Source organism: Myiozetetes cayanensis, unplaced genomic scaffold (assembly GCF_022539395.1).
Source record: "Myiozetetes cayanensis isolate MyiCay16 unplaced genomic scaffold, myiCay2020 scf2-11, whole genome shotgun sequence".
Taxonomy (NCBI): domain Eukaryota; kingdom Metazoa; phylum Chordata; class Aves; order Passeriformes; family Tyrannidae; genus Myiozetetes; species Myiozetetes cayanensis.
This window is the reverse complement of record NW_026087411.1, coordinates 59749980-59774919: the sequence shown is the minus strand read 5'-3', so window position 1 is coordinate 59774919 and position 24940 is coordinate 59749980. Positions and strand designations below refer to the sequence as shown.

The following is a 24940-nucleotide window of genomic DNA, read 5'->3' as shown; positions in this document are numbered from 1 at the left end:
TTCTACTGAGTCACTGATTTCACAGTACTGTTAAGTAACCTGCTTTGAGTTTTCTATGCTTCTCAGCTTTTTTGGTTTTTTTTTTAAATTGGCTGAGTTATCAGGGAGGGCAAACATTAAGATTCCATAATCTTATTTTCTTGGGTAAAAGGAAAAACAGAAAGAAAAAGAAAAAAAAAAAAAGAAAAGAAAGATTAGCAGCAAAGGATTAGGAACAATCAGATTTTTTCATTCTTTCAAAATTATATTGAAGGCAAGAGAGATGTTCACAGCAGCTCATAAAAAGGTGGTTTAAGTAATAATGTATAGGACGTATTACTCTCGATAAATGTTTTGGTTTGTAGTCAAAAAGAAGGCTCATCCACTTGTACCACTGCCAGATGCTTCTGTGCAGGTGATTAACTACAAAGGTGAAATTTAAATAACCGGCACTTAACTTTGAAAATCAAGAAGCCTGGAAGAGGGCTAGAAGATGGCCAAAAGGGTGCTGTTTTTTCTAAAATTTATGCTAATTTCTCATAAATTTTAAGCATAATACTGAGAAGCCTAGAAGCCCATTATTTTTGTGCCCATGCTCAAGTGATCTGGCCTAGTTATAGGGAAAAAAACTAAATGCAAGCCAGGAAAAATCCAAAGATTGTTCAAAGAGAATGAGAATCAGAACATAAATAAGCTACTTAGCATGGTTTATGCAAAATAGCTGTTACTTTGTTAATGAGATTACAGGTTTGTTAGATAAAGTCAATCACAGCTTCAATACACCTAGATGTCCTAAGGCACTTGAATTTGTAACACACAGTGTGCTCATTAAAAGGTAATCACTTTTCTACATCAATAAAGCACACAAATAATGAATTAGGAATTGTTGCAGGGATCTTAAAAGTCATATCCACAGGGGAACCGCTGCAGTGCTTCTAGTGAGGGGATAGTTAGGCATTTGTTTGCAGAGCCATTTCCATTTTCAAACTCAATCAGAAAACAGATCGGTTTCAAAATAATCTCATTCATACTTTCCCTCAAAGCCCACAACAACAGCTCATGCAGCTTTTCAGCTGGATCGATAACTTGAAGCAATTTACCACAAGAAGACACAAATGCTTGTATCAGTAAAGCAACAAAGTAGCAAATAGGCAAAGGAGGAGAGGAAAAAGACACAAAGTAGAAATTTATTTAAAATCAGCACTTCTAAAATGTGCAGGTGATCAAAGGCTTGATGCTAAACAATAAAGAGAAGCAATCAGCAGTTTGGCTGTGTGATCTGAATCACTTGTGAGAGGCTGGATTTATCACAAGACAAACTACTGCAAAATTTCCAAAGCAGCATTTTCCACCTAGAAACAAGATTAACATGTCATCTCAAAAAACTGCCTTGGAAAACCACGATCCTGAGAAAGACTGAGACCCAGAGCAGGTGTGTTATGCAGCGTCTCCGAATGCTCTAACAATCAGGACTCACATGCCCTCCTGATGAGTGAACAACTGAGTAATAAGTGGGAATAAAGATTTCAGGAGTGTCACAGGTGACACTGTTATGAGATTGCAACCTTTGGTATGCCCCATTTCAAAAAATATTTTTTAAAATTAGGCAATGCACAGAAAACCTGCAAGGATGTTTCAAGGATGGGCAAGTCCCAAAAATTCCTGCCATAAGGAATTTAAAGAACAGCATATGTATCTTGAGCGGGAAGAGACTGAGAAGTGACATTGTAGTAAGACATAAGTATTTTTACAGGGGAAAAAATAACAGGTCCCCCAAAATTTCCCAACACACTGAGGAAGGCACAAGCAGAACCAGTGACTGAGAGCAGAAGCATGGCAAGCTCTAAACCAGACATGAAGTGTTTTACATCATAAACAAGATATGGAGAGGACAGATGACTCTCCATTTCCTCATGTTTTCAAACAAAGGCTAAATGCTTTTTGGAAAAAGAAGCCTTAATCAATTTATTGGATCCTGCAAAGGACATGGAAGGAAATTAAGTTGCCTGTAATAATGAAGATATCAAACTACCTGATCTAATAGTGTTTATTGAATTTACGTTGAATATGAGAATAAAGGATTTTGGTGTTCTAGTAGAACATCCAGGACAAAGATGAGATCTAAAGGTTCATTTAGCATTTAAATTTAATAAAATTAATACAGTTTCCAGGAAGCCCTTTAGCTTGCTAGTGTAGGGAACTAATACTCTTTTTTCATTAAAAATGTGTCTCCTAAGCACTGGACCCAGCTTACCAACACCTGTCCTGTGGGGCCATTATGACTCTGGCTCAAAGAGGAACAGGAGTCTCAACTTGCTAGTGTAATTCCTTGCCTTTTTAAGACAAAGTTTTCCTTTGAAAACTGTGATTAAAACAAAATATTCAACAATATGTGTGGTTAACATACACACAAAGATGAGCAGTAAAAGTAATTCCTTCCAACAAGGCAAGGTAGGTGTAATGTTCATAATTTCTGATTTTAGTTTGGAGGTTTGGGAAATAGAAAGTAATTTGAATTTTGAATTAATTAATGTTCATATTTCATGTAAATAATCAAAATTATACAGCTGAAATATGAGTTTTAGTGGTTCTAAAAGTAATGTTCTTAAAATTCCATTTTGTAGGAAATTAGGTTTCTGATTCAAGACAGAAGGAAAACTTTGAAATGGCTGAAATTCCCAATAGCCAGAAAGCAAGCTTTCAGCAGGCCCACCCGGCACTACTGGAGGGGTGATGAGCGATTGGTTCCTTTTTTCCAGCTGGTGAGAAATCAGTGACATGTTTGCAAAGCTTGTGAATCCATCTATTTTCTCAAATACACCCAAACTTCACAGATCAGCCAGAAAACCATATGCTCCTGTGTTACTAATCCATGCCTGGCCCACATTTCCCAGTTTTCCTCTGGTTGTGGCAGATGAGACTGCACAGCAGAGACACACAAGGCACTGCTGCAGCAGACAGGGGCTTGCTGGAGGGCAGAAGCCCCGAGCTGCCAAATTCTTGTGCAGCACCAGAGCTCTCCTTGGCTTTATACAAACCATCCCAGCTGACTCAGGTAGGAAAAGAATTGCCTTCAAGGTAAAAGTGTGTTTAACCTTGTTTCCACCTGCATTTGTCTTGCTTCAGTACAGAAACTTGCACTACATGTTTGTCACACTGAGCAGCCACGAGCCAAGTTTTGCTCCTCACATAACTGCTGTGACCAGAACTGGCACCTGCCATTTCACAGGGAGGTTGTACAAATGTGGAGGGTTGAGAATTTTCTTATTCTTCCTGGGCAGAAATTAATCACTACCAATCCATCAGCTGTCTAGTCCCACGACAGGCAGGTGTGACAAGCAAGGCAGCTGCAAGTGTGACAAGCAAGGCAGATACCTACTTCATCACCTCTCCCTGCCTTGCATTTGACAGAAAGAAATTGTATCACAGCCACACAAAGAAAACCAATTTAAAAATCCAAGTGACTGTTTTGCCGTTGTATGCAGGTATTTAGTTCTCATTAACGTCACTGTGAGTGGTAACACATGTATCAAAGAGAAATACCCCAGTGGCTCATTTTGTAATGTCACAGGCTTGGAATTCAGTCACAAATTTTTCACTCTTGAAGACTGACCTCTTTGATTACTCAAGATATTTTAAAGAACAACAGTTAGGAACGAAATTAAAAAATAATCCAGAAGAGGGTTCATCAAAACATTGCAACTGTTTTGCAAAACAGAACAATATAATTCATGATAGTCTACTAAAAAAAAAAAAATCTGAATTAACTTTTTATGCACAAAGAAAAAAAAAGTCTAAGGAATTTATTGATCACAGCTGACAGGTATCTATTCAAGGAAGGAATTATCTGGCAACAGATGGGCCTATAATAATATTAATATCCTCACCATCTGGCTTTTAATCCATGCTTTTCATCAGTAGATCATAAAGCACTTCACGAATGAGGTCAAACATCTTGTGGGAAAAAGCCGAATTAGATGTAAAGGTTAAAAGCTGAAGCTGAACAAATATAAGCAAGAAATAAGGTACACTCCATTTGCTCTTTTTTCAATTACAACAGCAGGTGATTAACAAAACAAGGAATTTGACTGTAAACATTATATTCTCAATCACCTGTAGTCAAAAAGTGAGGATCCCAAATATGTCACAGTTCAAAAAAATTACAAATTTCAAATAGTTATTAGGTGACGTTGTTTGCCTTTTGAGAACAGTAAGTGAAGAAAACAAGGTGAACACAGAAATACCTCTTTTCGCTGCAATTCTAAAAATTTACTGCATTTCCCCTTGGCTCCAGCCTACCCATCTATCCAATTAGTCAAGCAAATCTTTTATATCCTGAATGCTTGGCAGAGAACTGCTCACAAAATGCCTGTTTTCACCCAGAGCTCATGATCTAGTTTTAGGTTTAGTTGATATTCAATAAATAAAACCCTTACTATCTCTCACATGGACATGAAATGAGCCAGATTTTTTTGTCCATGCCATAACAAGCTGCTGAAAACCCAACTCCACAACGCTTAATGTAACCTGATGCCTTCATTAGGCATCAGATTTGATAAACCAGAGACTGAAAGTCCATGTTAAAGGTTGAACTTGATCTTAGAGGTCTTTTCCAACCTAACCGATTCTGTGATTCATGTAGACTAAACTGTTCCGACAACCCAAAACACGTCTCTGCTAGAATTCCAATACACACACACACAGAAGCAGGCCAAACATTTAGCTTCTGCACTGCCCCCCAGTGAAGTCAATGCCAGAGCATGCCCATGCAATAGCACTTCCAAGGTGTCAGGTCTACTAAACAGATCTTTTTGCAAAATTTTGCAGGTCTTTTGAATGTGAAGAGAAAGACTATAAAAATGACAAATCGTCTTTTTAAAGATGATTAAGATGATCAAAGCATCCTAGGAACAGTTCTACCATAGGCTAGTGACTAGATGGGAAAAACTGAACATCTCACAATCACTTGGACATTTAAAACATTCTTGAATTCTTTAGCACATCTGGCCCCTCAAAATCATGTATTTTCAACTTAGCTAAGAAAGAAACCTTCCTGAGTTTCACTGCTCTGCAGCTGCTCCTTGGAAAAGATGCTGTTAGTACAGCACCCCCTCAGTCACTTACTTCTTGCCTCAGTGGTCCAGTCTGAAAACTCTTTAGAGCAGAGACCACATGTATGCCCGTGTTGTATGTGTAACAGGGGATTCACCCTGAATGAGCATTTGACATCTACTGTAAAATTATAATATATCTAAAAAGAGAGTGCTTATTATTCAGAATGGTCTGTACAGTGTTAGCAGACTACGGAACCCATATTGCTCAAAAGGCAGCAGCCTTATGTATCGAGCCCTGCCCAGCCCAACATACCCAAAGGTTTCAAAGCCCTACGTTACTGCAGTGCACACTTTCAAACTTTGTTGTTGAGTAACTTTGTGAGTGAACTCCAATCCTAAGGGGATCACAGGCCTACACAAACAAATCAAAGTCCAAAAAGATTATGGCCTGAGCAAAGGGCAGAATGCAGATGGGGGGGGGAATGGGAAGGAAGAAAGCAGTTAAATAAGGTCCAAACTTGTAGATCTTAAGGATCTTGCTTGGCAGAGCAAAATGAGCGTGGGTTACATATTTTCGGTGTTCCTGAGGGAGCTGCCTGGCTACGTTCTCTTTGCTGGGATCTTTATGCCTGTGACTTTACTCCTGCTGCTGCTAATTGTATACTTCAGGATCAAATTAAGAGAAGGTGAGTCAGGACTTGGGGGCACTGAGTGGGTAAGCAGAGAAACTTTCTCATCCAACAGGCAACTTTGGCTTGTACCATTAACTAAACTGAAGAGACTATGATCAGAAATAATTTTATGAAGTTGCACTGCATTTTAGACTGTTTTCTATATGAAAAATGCTACAGGTATTTGTTTAGAACCCTCACCTAAAACTCCATAGTTTTACCTATAGAAGACTTTACTGTTCTGCATTATAGGAGGGGCAACCAAAACGGAGAGAAAGAATAGGACAGTTAAAGTACAGATCATTTCTTTCTGTGCTTACACTGTGCAAATCTTCAGCGAGACAGGTAGCAGCAGTTACACCTGTAAGTAGTTGGTTATTGAGTGCATTTCTGTGTTCTTTCAAAAGTATGTCTTTGCTTTTACTTTGTACCTAAATGCATACACTGGCCATGGTGCTTTTTCTATTTTAAAATCAGCTTATACTCACTTCAGAAATCCATCTTCTGAGTAAAACGAAAACAAGAAACACCCACACCAAAGCAAATGTGCAGTGATTGCAACACACCTGTGTACTGCAAATCAAGGTTGCTCACAGAGCACAACTGGGCTTCACCTGTAGAAGGCATGGTTTCTTCCAGAAGGGAAACCCCTGTACATCAGACCATCCAGTTTTAATGGGATGATCTTCATGGCCTCCAGGTTTGGGTCTCAGCTGCAGCAGCAGATTCACATATGTTCTGCTTTTATTTTAGGGTTCCAGCTGTCAAGGCCAGCCCTGAGGCACGTTCAGATCAGAGTCTTCAACCTTTCTTTCTTTCAGCCCTCCCAAAACATCATCTCGCAGACACTGGGCTAAGCTTGTTCCTCAAATTATCTGTCTTTTGAACCTTTTTCCCATAGGAAACGTCAGGAGAGCTAAGATGACAGCCTTGATTTTCTTTGTAAACCTCAGATGCTTCAGAAGCTTGGTGAGAATCCTGCCTGGGACAATGGTCCATAATGCTCATACTGCATTCAGCTCTAGCAGAGACCTGGCTGGGGCAGACAGGCCAATCCTGACGACAGGGCTCTGCAGATAAGCTGAGGCCCTCACACAGAGCTGTCCTGGGGTGCAACAGCCCAACAGGAGAAGATGAGATTTGCCCACCAGTGCAAAGCTAGGAAAGAAACCTTTCTTAGATACCAGACCAAGCACCATAATTTGTGCACTCATTAAGTTTGCTTTATCCTGCAGTCCTCTGAAATCCTAAAAAGAAGGTCATTTAACAGTTCTAAAAGTAAGACAAGCCACTCATACCCAGAAATGTAAAATAAATTAAGTTCCTGTTTTGTATAACATCTCCAGGCATTTAGATACGAGGCTTTAAAAGAGAGGAAGTGTGTTTGTCTTTATATGAGCATATAGCACAAGTTACCCTCAGGCTGCTAAAACTCAAACATTTCCTGTTCAAGATGTGCTTTTCAGATGCTGAATTCATCTACTAGGGAAGACTGCTCTGCCTGCCTAACCCAGCCCCGCCTTCAGTGATAGATTATCCTTAAGAGCAAGGTGCTGAGTTTTTCACACCAGCCAAAAAACAGTGGAGTGCTAAGACATCGTACAATTCCATATCTATGAAGGAATAGGAAGGCTAAGTACTGAGAGCTTGAAAACAGTTGAAATGGAAGCTACTGAAATTATTGCCTGTGACTTTGAATAAAAGCAGAGATTCTCCCTTTCAGTAAATTTCATCTCTGTGCTCATATGTGATAGTCAGAAATTAGTTATTATTAAATGATACTGAGCTACTACTGAACTTCTCTTACCTGGTGATGCTCTTGCAGCGCTTCCAGCTAGGATCAAGCAAAACAGGAAAAGCATATGGGTTATAGATCCCATTAGTTCAGGTATTTTTCTGAGGCTCAGCCAATACTTCCATAAAGACAGAAGAGCCCATCTGGAAAAAACCCACAGACATTTGCATTCATGATGCATGATCAACTGTCCAACCTTCTTTCACGGCACCCATATCCTCGCTAGCTGCACTTTCTGCAGATCTGTAAATAATCTACAGCACCAGATGTTAAAGCACAGAACTTTTAGCTTTGTATTTGTGAGGAGTTTAAGCAAGCAACTGTTTTCTAAATTTTCTGAGATTAGCAATCAAGGTTTGTAAGAGAGGGGTGAATGAAGTAGCTGGCAGACTAATTTGCCATAGGAATATTGCTGCTGTGCTTCTCTCACAACTGAGAAGGATGCTTGAAGGGAATCATCTGGCTTTTCAGTGCCTCAGGGAAGGAGACGCTCAGTTTGCAGGTCATAAGGATTCTGGCTGGGACTCTCAAGAGGATGTGAGATGTATTCCTCTCTATTTAATACTTTGGGCATCACAGACCCAGCTTTATCTCCAAGACCTTTTTCTTGAGCTGAGACTGTCAGAGTCCAACCTACAGATTTGGCCTACAGCCAACTCACACAAAACATCCTGAGCAGCTCTCCCTGTGCAAGCAAGCAGAACCAACTTCAGCTTAAGATGATCAGGTGGAGAGAAAAAACTAACCACAGATAAACCTGAGAACAGACTCCTTTAAATACCATCTCCCCTTCTGATAGAACATTAGAAATTCAGCAGGCTTTAGCCACCTATTACTTTAGATGTCTTAAAAGAGAAATTTGCATTACCAAAAGCAAGGCTGTCTTGCTTTGTTGTTAAATAAACACTTAATTTTTCTCTGTGCAGCAAGAGAGAGGCTTTGCATAAATATATCAATACAGAGATACCTTATAAATAAAACCAAATCAACAAACAAATTAGCATACATTTCTCCTGAATAACAAGTGGTTTATGCTAACTGGGTTGTTTCTATATTTTTTTTCTTTTCTTTTTCTCCATCCCTCTTCAAATAATCTCCAAACCTCCAACAGCACTATCGTGTTTTGAAGATGTCCAGTTATGTAGGCAGCAAGCATTTTTCTGGCCTGTCTGTACCACAGGCAGCATCAGAATGACCAGGCCTATTTGAAGCTCTCACAGCATAGCCACAGCAAAGCAGAATAGGAATTGCCTGTACAAGCTAACTATGCTCCTTGCTGTTAAGGATTTTATTATGACTGAAAGATGGAGGCAAATGAAAACAGAGTATTTCTGCTGATGTCAATAGTTTGTGTTGGCACTTCACTAGGCATAGTAACAGCTCCAATCTCACACTTGGAAAACTTTCTTCAAGGAACATGGGCAAACTGATATTAATGTGCTACTGGACACTTTCAATTTTAATAAATTTGTTCTTACTAATATTTGCTAGATCCTCTTCTTTACAAAAAATCACCACAGGAAATCAGCATAGTCTTATGGAATTTTTGCGTTGTTTGGTTTATTTTTTAGTTGATGAGGAACAGACCATGGCACAGGACCCCAGAAATGCCCTCCTGAATCACCGTGGACAGTGGAAGAAACCCAGGAGATCTGGACAAAAAGACAACAAATACAAGAACTCAAGGACATTTAAGGGAGTCTCACGTCTCAGAAAGCAAGCTTAAATGCAGTAGTCAGGTCTGCAAGTTTAAAAATAGCCAGCTGTAGATAAATACCAGAGAGGAAAATAAAACAGAGAGAAGAAATTAGTGCTGTGCTGTACAAATGAAATGGTTGCTGCCATTCAAAAAGTTCTAGTAACCATTTTGCTTTTTCATGAGCCCAAGTAAGTGGTACTTTGTGTAGCTCAGCAGCGACCAGAGACCTCCTGCAACAAGCTGTACCAGCTCCCTTACATGACACAGCATCTGGGGAGAGGGACAGCACCTTGCAGATGAGCCCTTCCCTGGCCAACCAAGGAGAAAGCTATGTAATGAGCTCCTCAGAGAGCTGAGCTGGTGCAGACAAAGCAGGCAGTCTTAATAAACTGAAGATGCATAAATAGCAAGGTCATATCAAGCACTGACATCCAGGAAATTGAAGAGAGTGATGAAGGGGAACTGACTTTTTTATTAGCTTGTACACTTCAGGAAAGATTGTAAGTTTAATAAAATATGCTTTCCTAAAGTTTGGAAGCAGAATATGCAGTAATGGTGCATCTCATATTGGCTGTGGAAGACAAGCCACAGAAATGCAACTCAAACTGTTTGAAAGCTCTGTCGCCTTTTGCCTTCTCCGATTCTGACTCTCAAGTTTTAACCCCAACTGATGAAGAATGAGAAGTGACTATCATTACTGTCCCTGATGTTTACTGTCCCTGTCTGCTAGTGATTGCTGTCTGTAATTAACTTCCATTAAAGCTGTTTGTCATTTCCAATCCTGCAAGAACAGAGTGGATAATGCCTTGTTTGAGATTTTGTGTGGGTCTACACAATTTCAGTTCTCACAGACTTTTAAGATGATAAGACTTTTAAGAACTCCTTGGAATCATTTCATAAAAACACTAATGAGGCCACGATCACAGGTTTAAAAAAACACTGTAATTTACCAAAGTTTATGAGTAGTGAAAAGGACTGAAAGATCAAGTACTTTTACTATACCCATTTTAATACTATTTTTTAAATTACATAATTCATGATACTCTGTAAATAACATAGAATACATTGCACTGAACAGATGAAGAACCAGGTGTTTACAATTGAAAATGCAATCTTTTGCAGGTAAGCTGAGACAGCCACTGCAAAGAATTTACTTTCTCCATTTAAGGATGCTGCCTTTTTAAAACATTGATCTGGGATACTGATCAGGTGCTAAAGGAGTTGTAACATACACACACAATTCCAAACACCCTTTCTCTCACCACCCAAGAACAGATTGGCCAGGATCACATATAAAAATACAGAGTGAAAGTTTTAGGAAGGCTTAAAAAAATTGATTTTTTTGATTTCACGAAGTGTCTAAGAATGGGGAGATCTGAAATGTCAAGAAGTGATATCACTCTTTGACAGCACTTTACCTTAAAATGGTGGTATGGCTACCAAAGATAATGCCACACAGATACACTGGATGCCTTTGACACAACTGCTTATTAAGCTGTAATTGCTAACATGTAGCGAGGATCTGACATTCAAGACACATTAACTAATATGTAAAGAAAATTCTCAGGCCTTCTTGTTTTCAGTTCCATTACTGAATAATGGCAAGAAATATCTCTGTTTTCATGCTACTGGCATGAAACACATCATTGTATCCTACATAATTCCTTCAAAAAGGAAAAAAAAATTAAATAACACCATAGAAGTCTTTGTCTAGATAAATTATAAAAGCTTTATCTGAAATATATATATAAAAAAAGTACTTGTAAGGAAATAATTTGTCTTCAGTTACTGATTCTACTGAGGAGTCCTCTGTCTCCCTTTCACTAGCAATAATGTGAAGTTGGCATTCCATTCTACCTACAACTAGTAAGCATGTTTAAAACCTTCTTGCCTTTGACTGCTCCTTCTTCACTTCCCAGAATAGAATTTAAAGGCTTAACATTTAAGTTGGAAAGGTACAGAAAAGACAATAAATGATAAAGAATTGTAGAATAGCTGTTGGCAGGGGAATGACTGGAGAGAATGACTGCTAGGTGTCTATTCTAGTATCTGAAATGATGCTGTCAGATGAAGCTAGCAGGGGCAGGTTCAAAAGACATGAAAGGTGGTTTTGGTTCTTTTTCTTTGGGTTAAGAAACACAGAATGGTTAAAATGCCTGCCAGAGAAAATTTTCAAAATCTAATTAACCTAAAATCCAGAGGCAGATAATTACGAAAGACTGACAGACCAGTAAGTCTTTGAAAATTGCTGAAAACTGGAAGAGTATTTGGGAAAGTACTTTCTAGTACAGTATTTATACTTACACACACCCCTAGGCAACTACCAGTAGCCTCAGAGTCAGAGATGTGAGAGAGTTAGTCACTTAGCCTGGTCCAGTACAGTCATTCATATATACTTACCTCCAAACACTCTGGTAGGATTTAACCCTACAAGAATTATCCATATTTCTAATGCTTGTTCCTAATGCTTTATTCAAGTGCAGTATAAAACCCATAAACAACCAAGCAGCCTAAAAATCTGAAATTTCAAACCTTCCAGAGATGTAGTCAGTTTGATAGGGAACAATGCCAGCAGTTCCAAGTAATCCACTTCCATGGTTATAACATGCCTAAAAGCTGAAAAGGTTTGACTGCATCCTGGCCAAGGGTACAGTTAGTTGCCATTCTGATCGCCATCAAATCTCACAGACTCTTGACATCTGTCATGGTATTTATTTTATTAGACCTACTTGATGTCTTCTGTGGCCAAACTAAATTTCAGCTTGATTGTCAAATAGAAAAATGTTACAAGAAACAATTTGTACTATAGCTGCTCTTTGCTATGAGCAATAAAACTTCTGTTTTTTAAAAAGTTTGTCACTGGAGTTGCATGCTTGTCCTTTATGAAACCTTTATCTAGGAAATAATCTGTAGAACAATTCCAGCATTCATTATGAACCCTTAGGTGATCATGAATACAAAGAAAGATGCATTAAGTACTTTGTGTAGGACCCACATGACTTGCTTTTCTAAGTATTTAAGCAGATTTAGTTGCTGAATGGGCCTGTAATTGTATTTGAAATTGCCCATGCATTATAAAGCTGGCTTGTGAAGTGCCTTGAGAACAATTTCTTTTGTTGTGTGTTGCAGTTTTTGCTATAGATATATCATATATAAAAAAGTAACAATGAAAATTCAAAATTGCACTATTAATAATAATTACATACAATCAGAATCAGTAAAACTTGACTGTTTTTAGGACTGATCACACCTGGGGCTTATGTTTTTCTGCATGACAATGGCCGTTTATTTAGTACTTATTTAATCAATGGCAGCAACAACTGTGCACAAACTACACTGACCTGAAAACACTATTAATTTTTCCCTGACTAAAGGTTCTCATTAGTATTTGAAGAAAGACATCTCTCAATGACACATCATTTCAATAATATTATATTTGCAGTTTTAGGGGATTAAATACAATTGCAAAAAAGTATTGCTCTAGTGTCTAACTAATCAGGATGATCCGAATCAATAAGGAATTCAATATGCTTTCCTTCTATTAAACAAGACCTACAACTAAGAGTACACCATATCAAAAATACCTTTAAGATTTTATACAGCTTTTTCTTACATCCTTTTGTAGGAATATCTGCTAAGACATCTCTCAAAATGTGTGTCCACTTTGACCTACACTTAAATATCCACACTTGCTACTTCTTCAACAACCCTCTTACAGTGCTGCAGCAATGCTCTTATGTTATTAGGTTGGATGGGTTCCTTTTCTCCCTTTTGAAAGGCGGAATGTCTCAGGTCTTGAAGAAAAGCAGGTGAACCTGTCATCTGTTATTTTTGTGGGTAATGTGGGATGTGACTGAGAACGCCCATAAGCGTATAGAAATCAACATCTCTGTTATTGTTGTCTTATGTTATCCAAATTATACAAAGTCAAAACTAACAAGAACTTCTGTTATGCAAGCATGCTGACAGATGTCAGCCATCTAAACTGAGAATAACACCAAAAATACATTGCTCAGAAGAGAAAAAGAATGTAGGGAGAAGCTTTAGATGTATTTTGTTATCCAAAGACCATAGTATGTCCTAACTCAATCAACTCACCTAAACCATTTGCAGACTGAGGCTAACTTGTACTGTGATGTCCAAATCTCCTCTGTTTTGGCATCTGAGGATTTCTTCTCTAAACTACAGAAGCCAGGGTGATACTGGAAGATGTCTTAAAAACACTTGATACTTTGGTATCCATATTAGGAGCCAGGCAATTGTACCACCCTTCTGGCAGCCCTGCAGACCGCTTGCACTAATCCCTGCTATTGAAGGTTCTGAGACTTCTAGAATTGCAGTTCTTATAAGTAATCTGCTCACTTCAAATATCCTCCAAGCTTATGTCTGAGTGCCAAAAGTCATACAGAGAATAAACAACTTTATTTTATAACAGAATTACAGAAAGCAAAATATCACTTAATACAACTTCAAGCTGCTATAAATCTAATTTGGCATTTTAACTATACACAGAGTTGACAGCAAAAAAACCCCAAACAAACAACCCCCCTGCAAGAACAAATTAAAAATAAACCCCAATATAATTAACAGGTTTTCTCAATGGCAGTCTCAACTGATGGTACTCTCTTATTACTTTATGAATGGAGTCCATATTACACTTTCACTCAGTATCCTAAAAACCTGCAGTAACCATTAGAGGAAGCATGTGAAATGTATACCTTCTCTGTAACAGACATGTCAGTTCTAACATGGAGACAGTGAGTTTAATAGCAAGCGAGCATTCTACACATGTATTCAAATAATGGAAGTACTGAAGTTGGGACACAGTAAGAAAAAAAGCACTACGGTTTTAAGCTGCCTAGATCATCTCTTGTTGGAAGAAGAGAAAGATATTTTGTTCGTCCTTCTTTCCTTATCTGGAATGCTGCAGACAGCAAAAAAAGTCTGCAAAAAGTTGAGCATTGGCACCAAAGTGCAAAAAAGAACACAGTGCTCAGTCAGAAGAAATGTGTCTGCAACTCCTTCTCCTCTACAAACTGCCATACCATCTCTGCTCCACAGAGAGGAGAACCTTAGAACAGAAAGAGTTACAGAGATACCAGTATAAAATTTATTCAAAGAAATATATTTTTTCAAATTTTAGCAAATGTTGTATTTTTATAAAAAACTTTGTTATGTGATATAATTATATTTACCAGAATAGTCTGAAAAAAAATTCTGTAAATTACTCCAGTAAGAGATTTCACTTGAAATGTTTGAAAAAACCCTATATCTAAATTAGTAAAGATCCTCCTTCCTGCACAATCACTACCTGCTCCAGTGAACAATGCTTTCCAGACTTGTTTTGTTCACTTTCATATAATTAAGAATCAATTTCAAAAATACAAGTATTTGTGCAACGGAAGATCATACCCTCTATAACTTCATTTAAAAAAAATTTCTAAGATTGTTAAGAAGTGGTTATAAAAAATAAACAAGAAAGATTGTAAGGGAATATAGACCAAAGATGTTAAAATGGAGTTTGGTATTGGCATTTAAGTCGTGGATATCTGGTCATCGTTGCTGGGCTTGGTGGATCCAGTAGAGTAATGATGACTTGGAATGATTACAGTCCTTCGCGGTCAGTATCATTATTACTTCTGGAAGAGAAAATGAGGCAGAAGGTTACATAACCATTTGTCACAGATACTATGTGAATGCCACATCAGAGTCAAGAAGTAATTTTTTCTATAGAGGGGTTTGGGGGGGGTGAAGAAGGTAATTTCATAAAAAAAATGTTGCATTGACTAAAACATGCTTCAACCATGAGGCAAACAGTACTACTCTTTCTTCAAGTACTAATCTTTGCTCCCTAAAATTCTCATGTTATTTTAATGGTGTCTTCTTGCATGGTTTACTGAAAAATTTAATCCACAACCTAGTGCATAAATAAAAAATAAAGGTACTTTTTCTGTTTAGTAATCCTTCAGAATCAGAATGCAGTATCTTTCACTTTTATTAGAGAAATCAATTCTACAAAAACAATATTGCTGTAGTCACGAGGGCAGAGCTTTCAACACCTTAGAAACAGCTATTCAAGTGGCATGACTCCATCGCCTAAGCACAATTTCTAGCGCTGTTTCTGCAGTCCCACCTGCCCTTCAGTTGCTGCTACAGGAGAGCAAAAGGCTCTTGACAGATACTTAAGGGGCTTCAGGTGGCCTGTGTTTGTTTAGACTACTAAATCTTTTCCTTAATGTTTAACTGGAAGGCATCATCAGTCAAACAAGCCCCCAGGTCTCAGATACCAAAGCAGCATGACAACCTTCTCTTTTATTCTCTCGAAAGCATTTCAGACCGTGAGCCTGTAAAATAATTGGCAAACTCAGACAAGAATATCTGACACGCTCGGATACATTGCAAACACCATTCCACAATGGATGTTTCAAAAAAGAAAAAGAAAAAAACCCACCCTCAGACAATGGAAGGAACTCTTTAAATGCTGCCTCATTTTTGGTGCTCTTCCCAATCCTTCCTCACAAGTAACTCCCACATCTTTCGTTATTTCCACAGTTTCTAGCATGATGTAATGTGAAAATAATTTTAAAAAGTATTAATGCTATAACATTCATATCCAGGTGAGTGTTGAGCTAGCACTTCCAAACTTCATCTATGTTATTTATCTGGTTTGTACATTTATGAACAGGAATTATTAATTTCTTTTCCAAACACACAATAACCTGACCAAATCAATCAGGCAGCTCAAACTTAGTTCCACTGTGATTTACATCCTGGAAAATGATGTAAATTTACACACTGAGAAGCTCAGAGGAAAGCTGGCCAGAAGGTATTCTCTAAACACACATGATCAAAACACACACTGTGGTTCTGGCACAATCTGTGTGAGGTCAGGAGAGGCAACTGGAACCTCTTTTGACAGAGAAGGTGGATAAACTTTCTATCGGCAGGCAGAGAGCAGATATCCTACTCTTATCTTCAAGACTTTTCCATGGCATTCAACACTGCTGCTCTATGCAGAGCTGTACATAGCAGGAATTCAGGACAAACTTCCAGAAGTTACATGTTCAGTGATGAGACCAAACAATTCTGCCAGCAGATGAGAAAAATTCTCTCCCAAATATCTCACCACTTGCAGTCTCTTAACGGATCATATACATGTCAACAGCTAGCAACCTATACCAGCTCTCGCTTTCCTCAACCACACATAGGCACCTCAAGATATTAAGAAAAGAGACACTTGTAGATAGATGAAATAAACTAAGGCTTTAGTCTATGTCTTTCAGCTGAAAATATGCATCAGACTAGTTCAGGAAGACTCCAGTTCCTTGATAATGGTCATCTTCCATGGAACAGCATTCAAATAGATGCACTTCATAGTCTCTCAAACTGCTACTCACATCTCTTCACTTCTGGATCTCAGAACTGATACTTGACAGTGAAATCTTTAACTCTTAGGAAACTCAGGCACAGAAATAAAACAGATTTTTCAACATAACGAATTATCAGGATTATGTGAAAGACATCCTCCTCTATAGTAGGTTACATCAAATTTGGAATCAAGTCAGTGTCTCATTTTTCATATATTCCTGGCACTTCATGACTGTGCTCATGATGTCTAGCAGTCTGCTAAAGCTGCAGGTTGAAAATTTTGACAGGTAGTTTCCTTTGGTAAAAAGCTTTGTTCGAAACTAAGGGAATGCGTGCCTGCACAGGACCCAGAAGTCTCTTGTCCATGGGCTACAACCACCATTGCATAAAATACTGAGCTAAGGAAATAAGAATCATAGCTACTCTAATTTCCTTAAAAAAACACAAAATGTATTTCTTTTACCTTGTCTCCTCCTACATTAACATTGATCGAAGTGCATATTGAAGGCCTGAAATTCTACTAAAACAATTATCTCTCAAGGTGTGCCAGTAACACTTCTGCTCTTCTAGCTAAATACAGAGGTTTGTCAGCAAAAATCAGAAGTCTCACTACGAAGGCCTAAAACCACTGCTTTTTAAACTTTATTTCCTTATCAATCTCCCCCATTGATATTTAACCATCCCACACAAAACCTTTTTCTTGAATCTGAATCTACAATCAACAAAACCACCAAGTTTGAAAAAAACTGAAGCTTGAGTCTCATATCAACAGTGTGACAAACAAAGGAAATGCGAAGCTTTACACCCTCAAACGGTTACGGAGCTTTACGACATTAGCCTATAACAAGTGCAACAGTAGATTTATTCAGTGTTCATTCTGATCTTTCTATTGAATACATGAAGGAGGGCAGTAGTGTTGGTTTTCTTTTTTTTTTTCTTGTTTTTTTACATCCAACATTGCAGGAAACGCCACGAGAGCACTGTGACAAGACTGGGAGGCATATATAGGAACATTTGCAACTAAAATGAATGCCAGATTGGACTTAAAAATTTTTACACTAACAGTCTTCTATTAGGACCTGTTTCAACTCACCCTTTAGTGATAGCATGTTTTTCAGCTGAAAGACATGAATGCAACAGAAAACTGATGTTAAATTTTCCTGTGGCAATTATATATATAAGCTTACCTGAAGTATTTCTTGAGGACATCTTTTATTTTACTCTTCATCTTCCTCAGCAATTTCAGTTTCTTTGTGCACCACCACTCTTGTCACAGACATGTCAGGGTGCTGTTCTTTGGCTTCTTTGATTGCCTGTGCCAGGGCCTGCAAATGTATTTGAAATATGAAACTCAACAACACCAAAAGGACACTCATGTGGATCCAGAGAATGGCAGAGTAGCTTTAGAAACTCTGGTCATAATTTTTCAGAAGTGTAAATTCCTGAACTTGAGAAGGGATTAAGGGTAAAAAAACCCGAAACCCTAATCAAAAACCAAACCAAAACACAAAGCCCAAACAAGGTGAAAAAACCCACCCCACTATGCTAAAAATTTACCAAGATTTCCAGGAAGTAACAAATAACTATAAAGTTGTAAGATAATTTTTATAGCTCATTTCAGGAGAAAAAAAAGTATTCTTATATCCCAGAAGTCTTTGAACTTTTGCAACAGATCTAGCAAATCCTTAATCCAGATCCAGCAAAAAGTCTTAACAAGAATGTAAGACAGTATGGAAAAACAGGAGTTCTCTTTAGTTTCCTGAACAAAACAGAAAGATTCTTTGGAATGTATACTAAGTATGGTACTGAAACTCTGGAAGAAGATCATAACAGAAATTTCTTTCTCAGCATAAGAACTTCACTTTTCTCCTTGTACTAGTTAGAGCAAAATTTCTCTAGCTTAATTCAGGGAAGTGGAAATATAAATATTACTTAGTTTCTTATAATCCTTCCTCCTCATTTCAAGAAATTTTATCTCCCTAAGAGATGTATTAATATACATAGCTGGACTAGACAACCATTGTAGGTCCCTTCTAACTGAAATGTAATAGTCTATTTTACATCACAGTCAATAATATAAGAGCAGCCTCTGAGTCAAAACAGTCAAAAGAGCACATGGGATGTTTTATTTCTTGCCCTCATCTACATCTTATTTCTCTGAGCTGTATTACTGCTGGAACCTAACACAAGAAATTTGAACTCCTGCTAAGGAAATACATACAGAATGCACATGGTACACACATGGCACATGTGCACCAGTATAATATTGATGTTTGTTGAATTACTAATCCTAACTATATTTTATTAGTTTCTCTTTTACAATATGCTGAGTGTAAACTCTGTAGAACAAATCAGATTTCTAGAAAAGTGCCTGTTAAGATTTAAGAACCAGTATTTATAATTAAACCATAAATAATGAAAAAACGCTGTCTCTAACAGTTGAATTGCAACAACTTAATACAAGAATTTGTATTCTGAAACTCCAAATTAGAGTATTATTTTCCTATTCAAAACTGGTTTAGTGATGAAGGGAGCTAAAAGACAAAAGAAAAAACATCCAGCATGTAGTTTGGGCATTTAAGGAGTTCCTCATTCACTGAAGTGGTAGATATTTTTTAAATCTCTAAAAGCTCCTCACTGCTTTAAACTTCAGTGATTAAAATTGCATTTTGTACTCCCTTTTTTATAATGTCTTTTTTTTTTTTAACTTCATTACTCAGTTATTTCATAATAAAGAAGGGCTTAGAGAATTGTCTGGTATACTAAAGGTATTTGTGACCTTTCCAGACATCTGAAGTGAGTGTGTCAAGGCAAAGAAGAGCCATGCCTGATGATAAACAGTCCTGTCATTTAATTAAGAGTTTCAAGAAGAGATTCAGCTTGTCAAGAGCCACTTTCTGGAGGTAAATCAAAATGTAAAAATAAATTCCTTGAGAACTCTTGGTATATTACAATTCAGAAGTTAAATTAAAGCCCGTTATGTTGATTTGCGTAGCTTTCATAAAGCTAGAAATGGATTCACTGCAACTTTATGCAGAAGATAGACTTTTCCATTTGTATTATCCAGTGACTGTTGATTGCTGGTTACTATAGTTTCTTAGATGAAACAAAAATTGTGTAACCATAACTACAAAGACTAGATAATTGAATTTTCTCAATTATTTTCCTGTGTACTGCTTAAATTCAGCCTTATTAATTGGGCAGGCAGAAGTGACTTTAACCTTATTTTCTAGCACATTGTGAAATACTGCTTCACTACAAATGAAGATGAAACGTACTTATATAAGATTCCAGAAGATTCAACAATCACTTTTGTTAAATATAATTCTACAAATATAGGTCAAAAACTAATTTTTAAATTCAAGCAGTTCATGCTTTAATGTATTCCAAAATCTTCAGTCAAAATGAGCGCTGCATTCAGAAGTTGCTGACAAAATGCAGTAAAGACTCCCATCTATCCAGATTAACGTATCAAAATAAGATTATTTCAGTAATGCTCTTCCTCCCAGTGACAAAAGCTGCACTAAATAAACTGGGTCTCTTCCAAAAAAGCAATCTTTTAAAAATAGTAAAAATCCATTCACATGATCTATGATGCAAATTTACAAATGCTGGTTTTTCTTTTCAGTTATATTCAAAAGGTTCCTTATGCACAAAACATGACTGCTTAATAACTATGGCACAATTAACTATCTTAGGGTCTTCCTAGATCCTCTTATTCAACTTCTCTAATTTTCCTTTATTTGAGGTGTCTGAAATATCATCTAGATCTTATTGGACCACAAAAAACACATTGTAAGTGTTAACAGGTTACATACTCACCTCATCATGGTCAATATCTGCATCTCCAGTAATGACTATTCGCTTCTCAATTCTTGTTTCTGATACTCCACCTTTTACCATCTACAGATGGCAGGAAAAAAAACCACATCCTTGTAATTATTCTGTAATTCCACAAAGCATTCCTTTCCGCTGCACTGAAGCAAATAAATTTCTGTGTCTCAGTTGCAATTAGGAATAAATGTTCTCAGTGCTAAATCACCCTTCCCTTTTTCAGTTACACAGTCACATTCTAGCAATTGCTAAACTTCAGAAAAATCAAGTTACTTGGAGCTCATGTTTGACAAACTCTCAATTCCAACTTCTTCAATCATATAAATCTGACAACATGGAAATTCCAGGAGTCTTCTCTTTTATTACAACCCATCTATCATGGGCCTTTCCTCTATCATAATCCTATGCCCTTAAATACAAAGACTATCTGGTTTTCAGTTCTGCCATTCAAGGATCTTTGTGAGATATTTTCAACCAATTTCACATTGCTGAATAGTCTTGTGCTTTGTTTCTGTGATGGTTTTGGTCTAGGCCTTCCTGGTAACCAGCTTGTAACCAAGAAAGTGACCATGTACTCAGTATTCCATAGGATTTTTACGTAAACCAGAGTATAAGTAAGTTGGAGATTAGAGCTCTCTTCTCTTCTGGTGAGGTTCAGGAGCAGTGGGTCCCTGTGTTGGTCTTGCTTATTTAGAGCCTGAGGCCTTCAGCGATCGCTGGCCTACCACGTGGAAGATTGGGGAGTGCTGGCCGTGTCTGCCAATCTTTCTTTTCTAAGGGACGTGGTTAGTTATTAGTATAATTCTTGAATTTGATTGTGCCTATCTGTTCGGTGTCCCCTTTTGTCCCTTTTTCCTTTTTCCCCTTTCCCTTTCTCTTTGGGGGGTGTTTTGGAGTCCCTTCGCTGTGTACACAGCATCTTAATTGTATATAACTGCAACATATGTAAATACATATATTTTTATATAATTCGCTTTACTTTGGGTTCTTCAATTTTTATAGTTTTTTATTTTGCCTTAAGGGAAGAAGAGAGGGGGGAAAGAGGGTTGCTACTGTGTTCGGGTATTTGGCAGGGAGCCAGGTCCAAACTATCACAGTTTCTTAATTTCTTACTCTATTGATTAGCTTATTAAAAATTCTCACAGAAATAACATTGTTTGCCTTTCTTTTTAATCAGCCTGTATATGAGAAAAGAATAAACTTCGACTTAAATATTCTGACCATACTAGACAAGATCCAAGATCACTCTGTTAAAAACACCACTAGAATACCGAAATTATTTTGGCAGGTCCCTTTATCAATAATGAACAGAAAGTTGGTTTAGAGAATTCAAAATCTTGTTACCGACCACTTATCATCAATTTAAAACAGATAGGGATCTGTTGCATCATGGTAATCCCAGAAATTTTTTTTAGTAGAAGACAAGACTGAAACTATTTCCTTTAATGGTTCCTTCCAAAAAGCAGGATTATTTGACATTTGAACTTGATAAGTAAATATACAGTTCCCCTCAAAACTGTGGTTAAATTTATTAAAGACTTTTTCCTAAAAAGGTGGTGGCTTAATAATTCCAAAAGGGAGCAGGAGACTGAAAAGGACGTGTTAATTAGTCTGTATAGCAAAGCATATGCATTTTCAGTTCTGAGATTCCTTATTTCATGTGTTTCTCTTTCTAACATTATCTTTCCACTATAATTTTGTGAATACAACTTTCAATTTTTAGAAAATCTATCCAGTGAGCAGTGAATTATTGTTCGATTCTGCCATGTTGAGAAAATTCTGTGTCTTAGAGGAGAGAGAGAGAAATCCTAAATTCCCACTTTGTTTCCCTCTTCCCTTTTCTTTACCTTAAACAACGCTTCCTGTACTTTTCTTGGAAAAAGATGTTATGAGTTCAAAGACAAGAGTTAAAAACTCTGTTGTTTAAGTATGCCTAAACTTTGACAAATATTTACATAAATTAACAATAATCATCATCACACTTTGATAGTTCTAACATACTCGGGTATGAAACATTATATGAGACTGAAACAGATGTGATATCCTGTTAACACTTGAGTTCTCCTTTCCTCTTCATGCATGGAACGCAGAGTAAATCATTCAGCACCCAAATATGCTTGCAAAGTAATCTAATGCAATGATCTGGTTTTAAATAAGCTCTAAACCTAGCGGCACAAGGGTCATCAACGCAAAGCCTGAGAAAACATTGTTTCAGTTCATCCTTCAAACTGATGCCATTAGCAAGGCTCCTGCAGAACTCAGACAAACCAGCTACACAGCAAAGATTCTGTAGGATATCAGTGCGTGATGACAGGACCGAAACTGTAAAAATTTAGTTACATATTCATTTGACAAACAGTGAAATAAGACCCACATGAAACACTGAAAAACCACTAATGATACTTTTCCCCCTTTCCCTATCCTGTTCCCAGATATTCCTGCTTATTATTAGAGCTTCTCTGTTCAAAAATGTGTGTACAGAAAGATTAACTCTCACACATGCCTGGAATGAATCCATTCCATTTCAAGTCAGTTTTCTTTGACAAAGTAGCAGATATATGAGAAACTTCCTGCAGGGCTGTGTTTTGAGAGTTTGATGTCTTTTTTAGTTAAGAAAGGCATTAAATATATTTTACCTTTGTGATGTGTGTAGTTGTGGTAGTAGAAACGGACTCTGACGTAATTGTCTGTGCACTCACCAGCACGCCAGCATCGCCACCAGCGCTGCCGTCAAGCTGTAAGGAAAAGAAAAAGGTATTTTTGTATTTTGGAATTTAAAAATTTTGTTTTCACAAGAGAAAAGGCTGGTTTACAAATTCTTTAGTTCCCTTAGAACAGAAATCTAAATAGAAGCCATCCAACTTTACAAAGTCATGTAAGACTATTGTTAAGGCTCATTCCTGTGGAAACTTCATGATCACAGTTATGTGGTCCTTTCAGGAGAAATGATATATTTTAATCAAGTTTCCAAAACTAAAAATGAGTTATACATTTGCAGACAGCAACTAAATCTTTATTTAGAAAAAAATAACTCGAACTTCTGAACAAATTGTCTACTTACCTAATTCATAGCAAAAGTATAACCTTATCTGCTAGTAGGAAAGTATGTGCTTTTGAAAAGCATTTTTGGACATTATCTATTTTTACCTACACAACTGGAATAAAAATAAGTTTGCAAACAATATAACAAGCCAGCCACCATACCTGTGACGATTCATATGTGATAGTTTTAGTTTCTGTTTGCACAATTGGAATTTCTTTAGTGGAGATTTCAGTTCTCTGCGTGGCATCTGAAATGGTTACCATCTCTGTTTTCACTACTGGAGGCTGTGATGCAAGAAATAACCAATCAACTCAAAAGACAGAAGAAGTTTGCAAAGTGGAACAAGAAAACACAACCAAAAGCTCAAGAAAATCAACAGTAAGATAAATATTTGGCTGGCTTCCCAATCAAAACGCATGCAATAAAGAAAATGAAATGAAGATTAATACATCAGCCCTCTACATAACATCTATCTACATAACATTGTAAGAAAATTTAACATCCTAATAACCTTGCCAAAGTTCAGTATTTCAGCCAACAGTACGTATCATAGAGGGCAACTGCTAAACCAAAGCTGCAAGGCATATACTGAAAATGTGTAAAAGTCATCACTAGGAAAAAAAAAATCTTAGTTTGCATAAAGAAATTAATAGCTAGCTCAGATGGATAAATTTCATATTAGAATTAATCTGGGAAAATACTTATCATTCTTTAGTCTGCAAATCAAGACTAGAAATTCCAAGGAAATTACACAAAAGTTTAACTTTTTAACACATACTACTTCTGGAACAGAAAAACACCTTTGACCACTGGATTTTAAGCAGCCTACATTCAATGTAAGAATTCTGTAAGTCAACAACTTCTTTTGACAAAGATCCTAAAAAGCTATTTAGAGTTAGCTAGTGGTGTTTTCTGCAACATCACAAAGAAAGCAATTGACGCAGGGTCTTTAAGTTAGTGAACTCATGACTTATCTTACTGTAGCAGATTTTCAATGTTTTTATGAACTAAAGGTCTTTGATATTTTTCTAGATACATCAGCTGCCATCTCCAATTATTTTGGATATACATGGGGTAAAATCCCAGGAAAAAACACAAAAAAACCCCTTTCTTTCCCTCTACACAATTGCACACCCAGTAGCCCTTCTCCCCTTTCCCTAAACTATTTATGCTATTAGGAAGCATAGGTGCCTGCAAATTTTAAAGGTCTAATAAACTAATTCTTTCATATCATTAATCATAACAGCTGTATATTCAAAAAATATGCCTGGATTTAAAAGCAAAGAAAAATTTTTGCCACCATTACAAGAACAAGCAGGTAGATAACTACCAAAAAAAACATCTAATTGTTGAAAAACTCAGCAGATCATGACTTTATCAAGACATACACCTCTGCATTTTATTTTTTCCCTTTCTGCTTCTTTATAAAAAGTTTGCCCAGTAATGAACTTTTTCCTTAAAATCTACAGCACTAGAAGACCTCACAGAACCACTGTT

General features: G+C 37.1%; 2 protein-coding genes across 14 annotated transcripts in view; one reads left to right on the top strand and one right to left on the bottom strand.

Moving 5' to 3' along the window:
* The first annotated feature begins 5522 nt into the window (after positions 1-5522).
* Positions 5523-9988, top strand: SMLR1 (small leucine rich protein 1). Its single transcript, XM_050314588.1, has 2 exons — positions 5523-5719; positions 9071-9988. Exons 1-2 carry the CDS (start codon positions 5587-5589, stop codon positions 9223-9225), a joined length of 288 nt encoding a protein of 95 aa, XP_050170545.1. The 5' UTR covers positions 5523-5586; the 3' UTR covers positions 9226-9988.
* A 3613-nt stretch (positions 9989-13601) lies between these two features.
* EPB41L2 (erythrocyte membrane protein band 4.1 like 2) overlaps positions 13602-24940 on the bottom strand; it is a 111976-nt gene continuing 100637 nt past the window's right edge. For all 13 annotated transcript variants that reach the window (XM_050314575.1, XM_050314574.1, XM_050314583.1 and 10 more), the window contains 5 exons: positions 23605-23727; positions 23037-23135; positions 20389-20469; positions 17754-17891; positions 13602-14837 (listed from right to left, as the gene is read on the bottom strand). In XM_050314575.1, coding sequence (XP_050170532.1) covers positions 17784-17891; positions 20389-20469; positions 23037-23135; positions 23605-23727 — 411 coding nt within the window. In that variant the 3' untranslated portion in view covers positions 13602-14837; positions 17754-17783. The remainder of the gene's footprint in view (positions 14838-17753; positions 17892-20388; positions 20470-23036; positions 23136-23604; positions 23728-24940) is intronic.

Coding starts and splice junctions, on each gene's coding strand:
- SMLR1 (XM_050314588.1), top strand. CDS start 5,587: ATGAGCGTGGGTTACATATTTTCGGTGTTCCTGAGGGAGCTGCCTGGC. Junction 5,720..9,070: donor CAGGATCAAATTAAGAGAAG/GTGAGTCAGGAC, acceptor TTTATTTTTTAG/TTGATGAGGAACAGACCATG.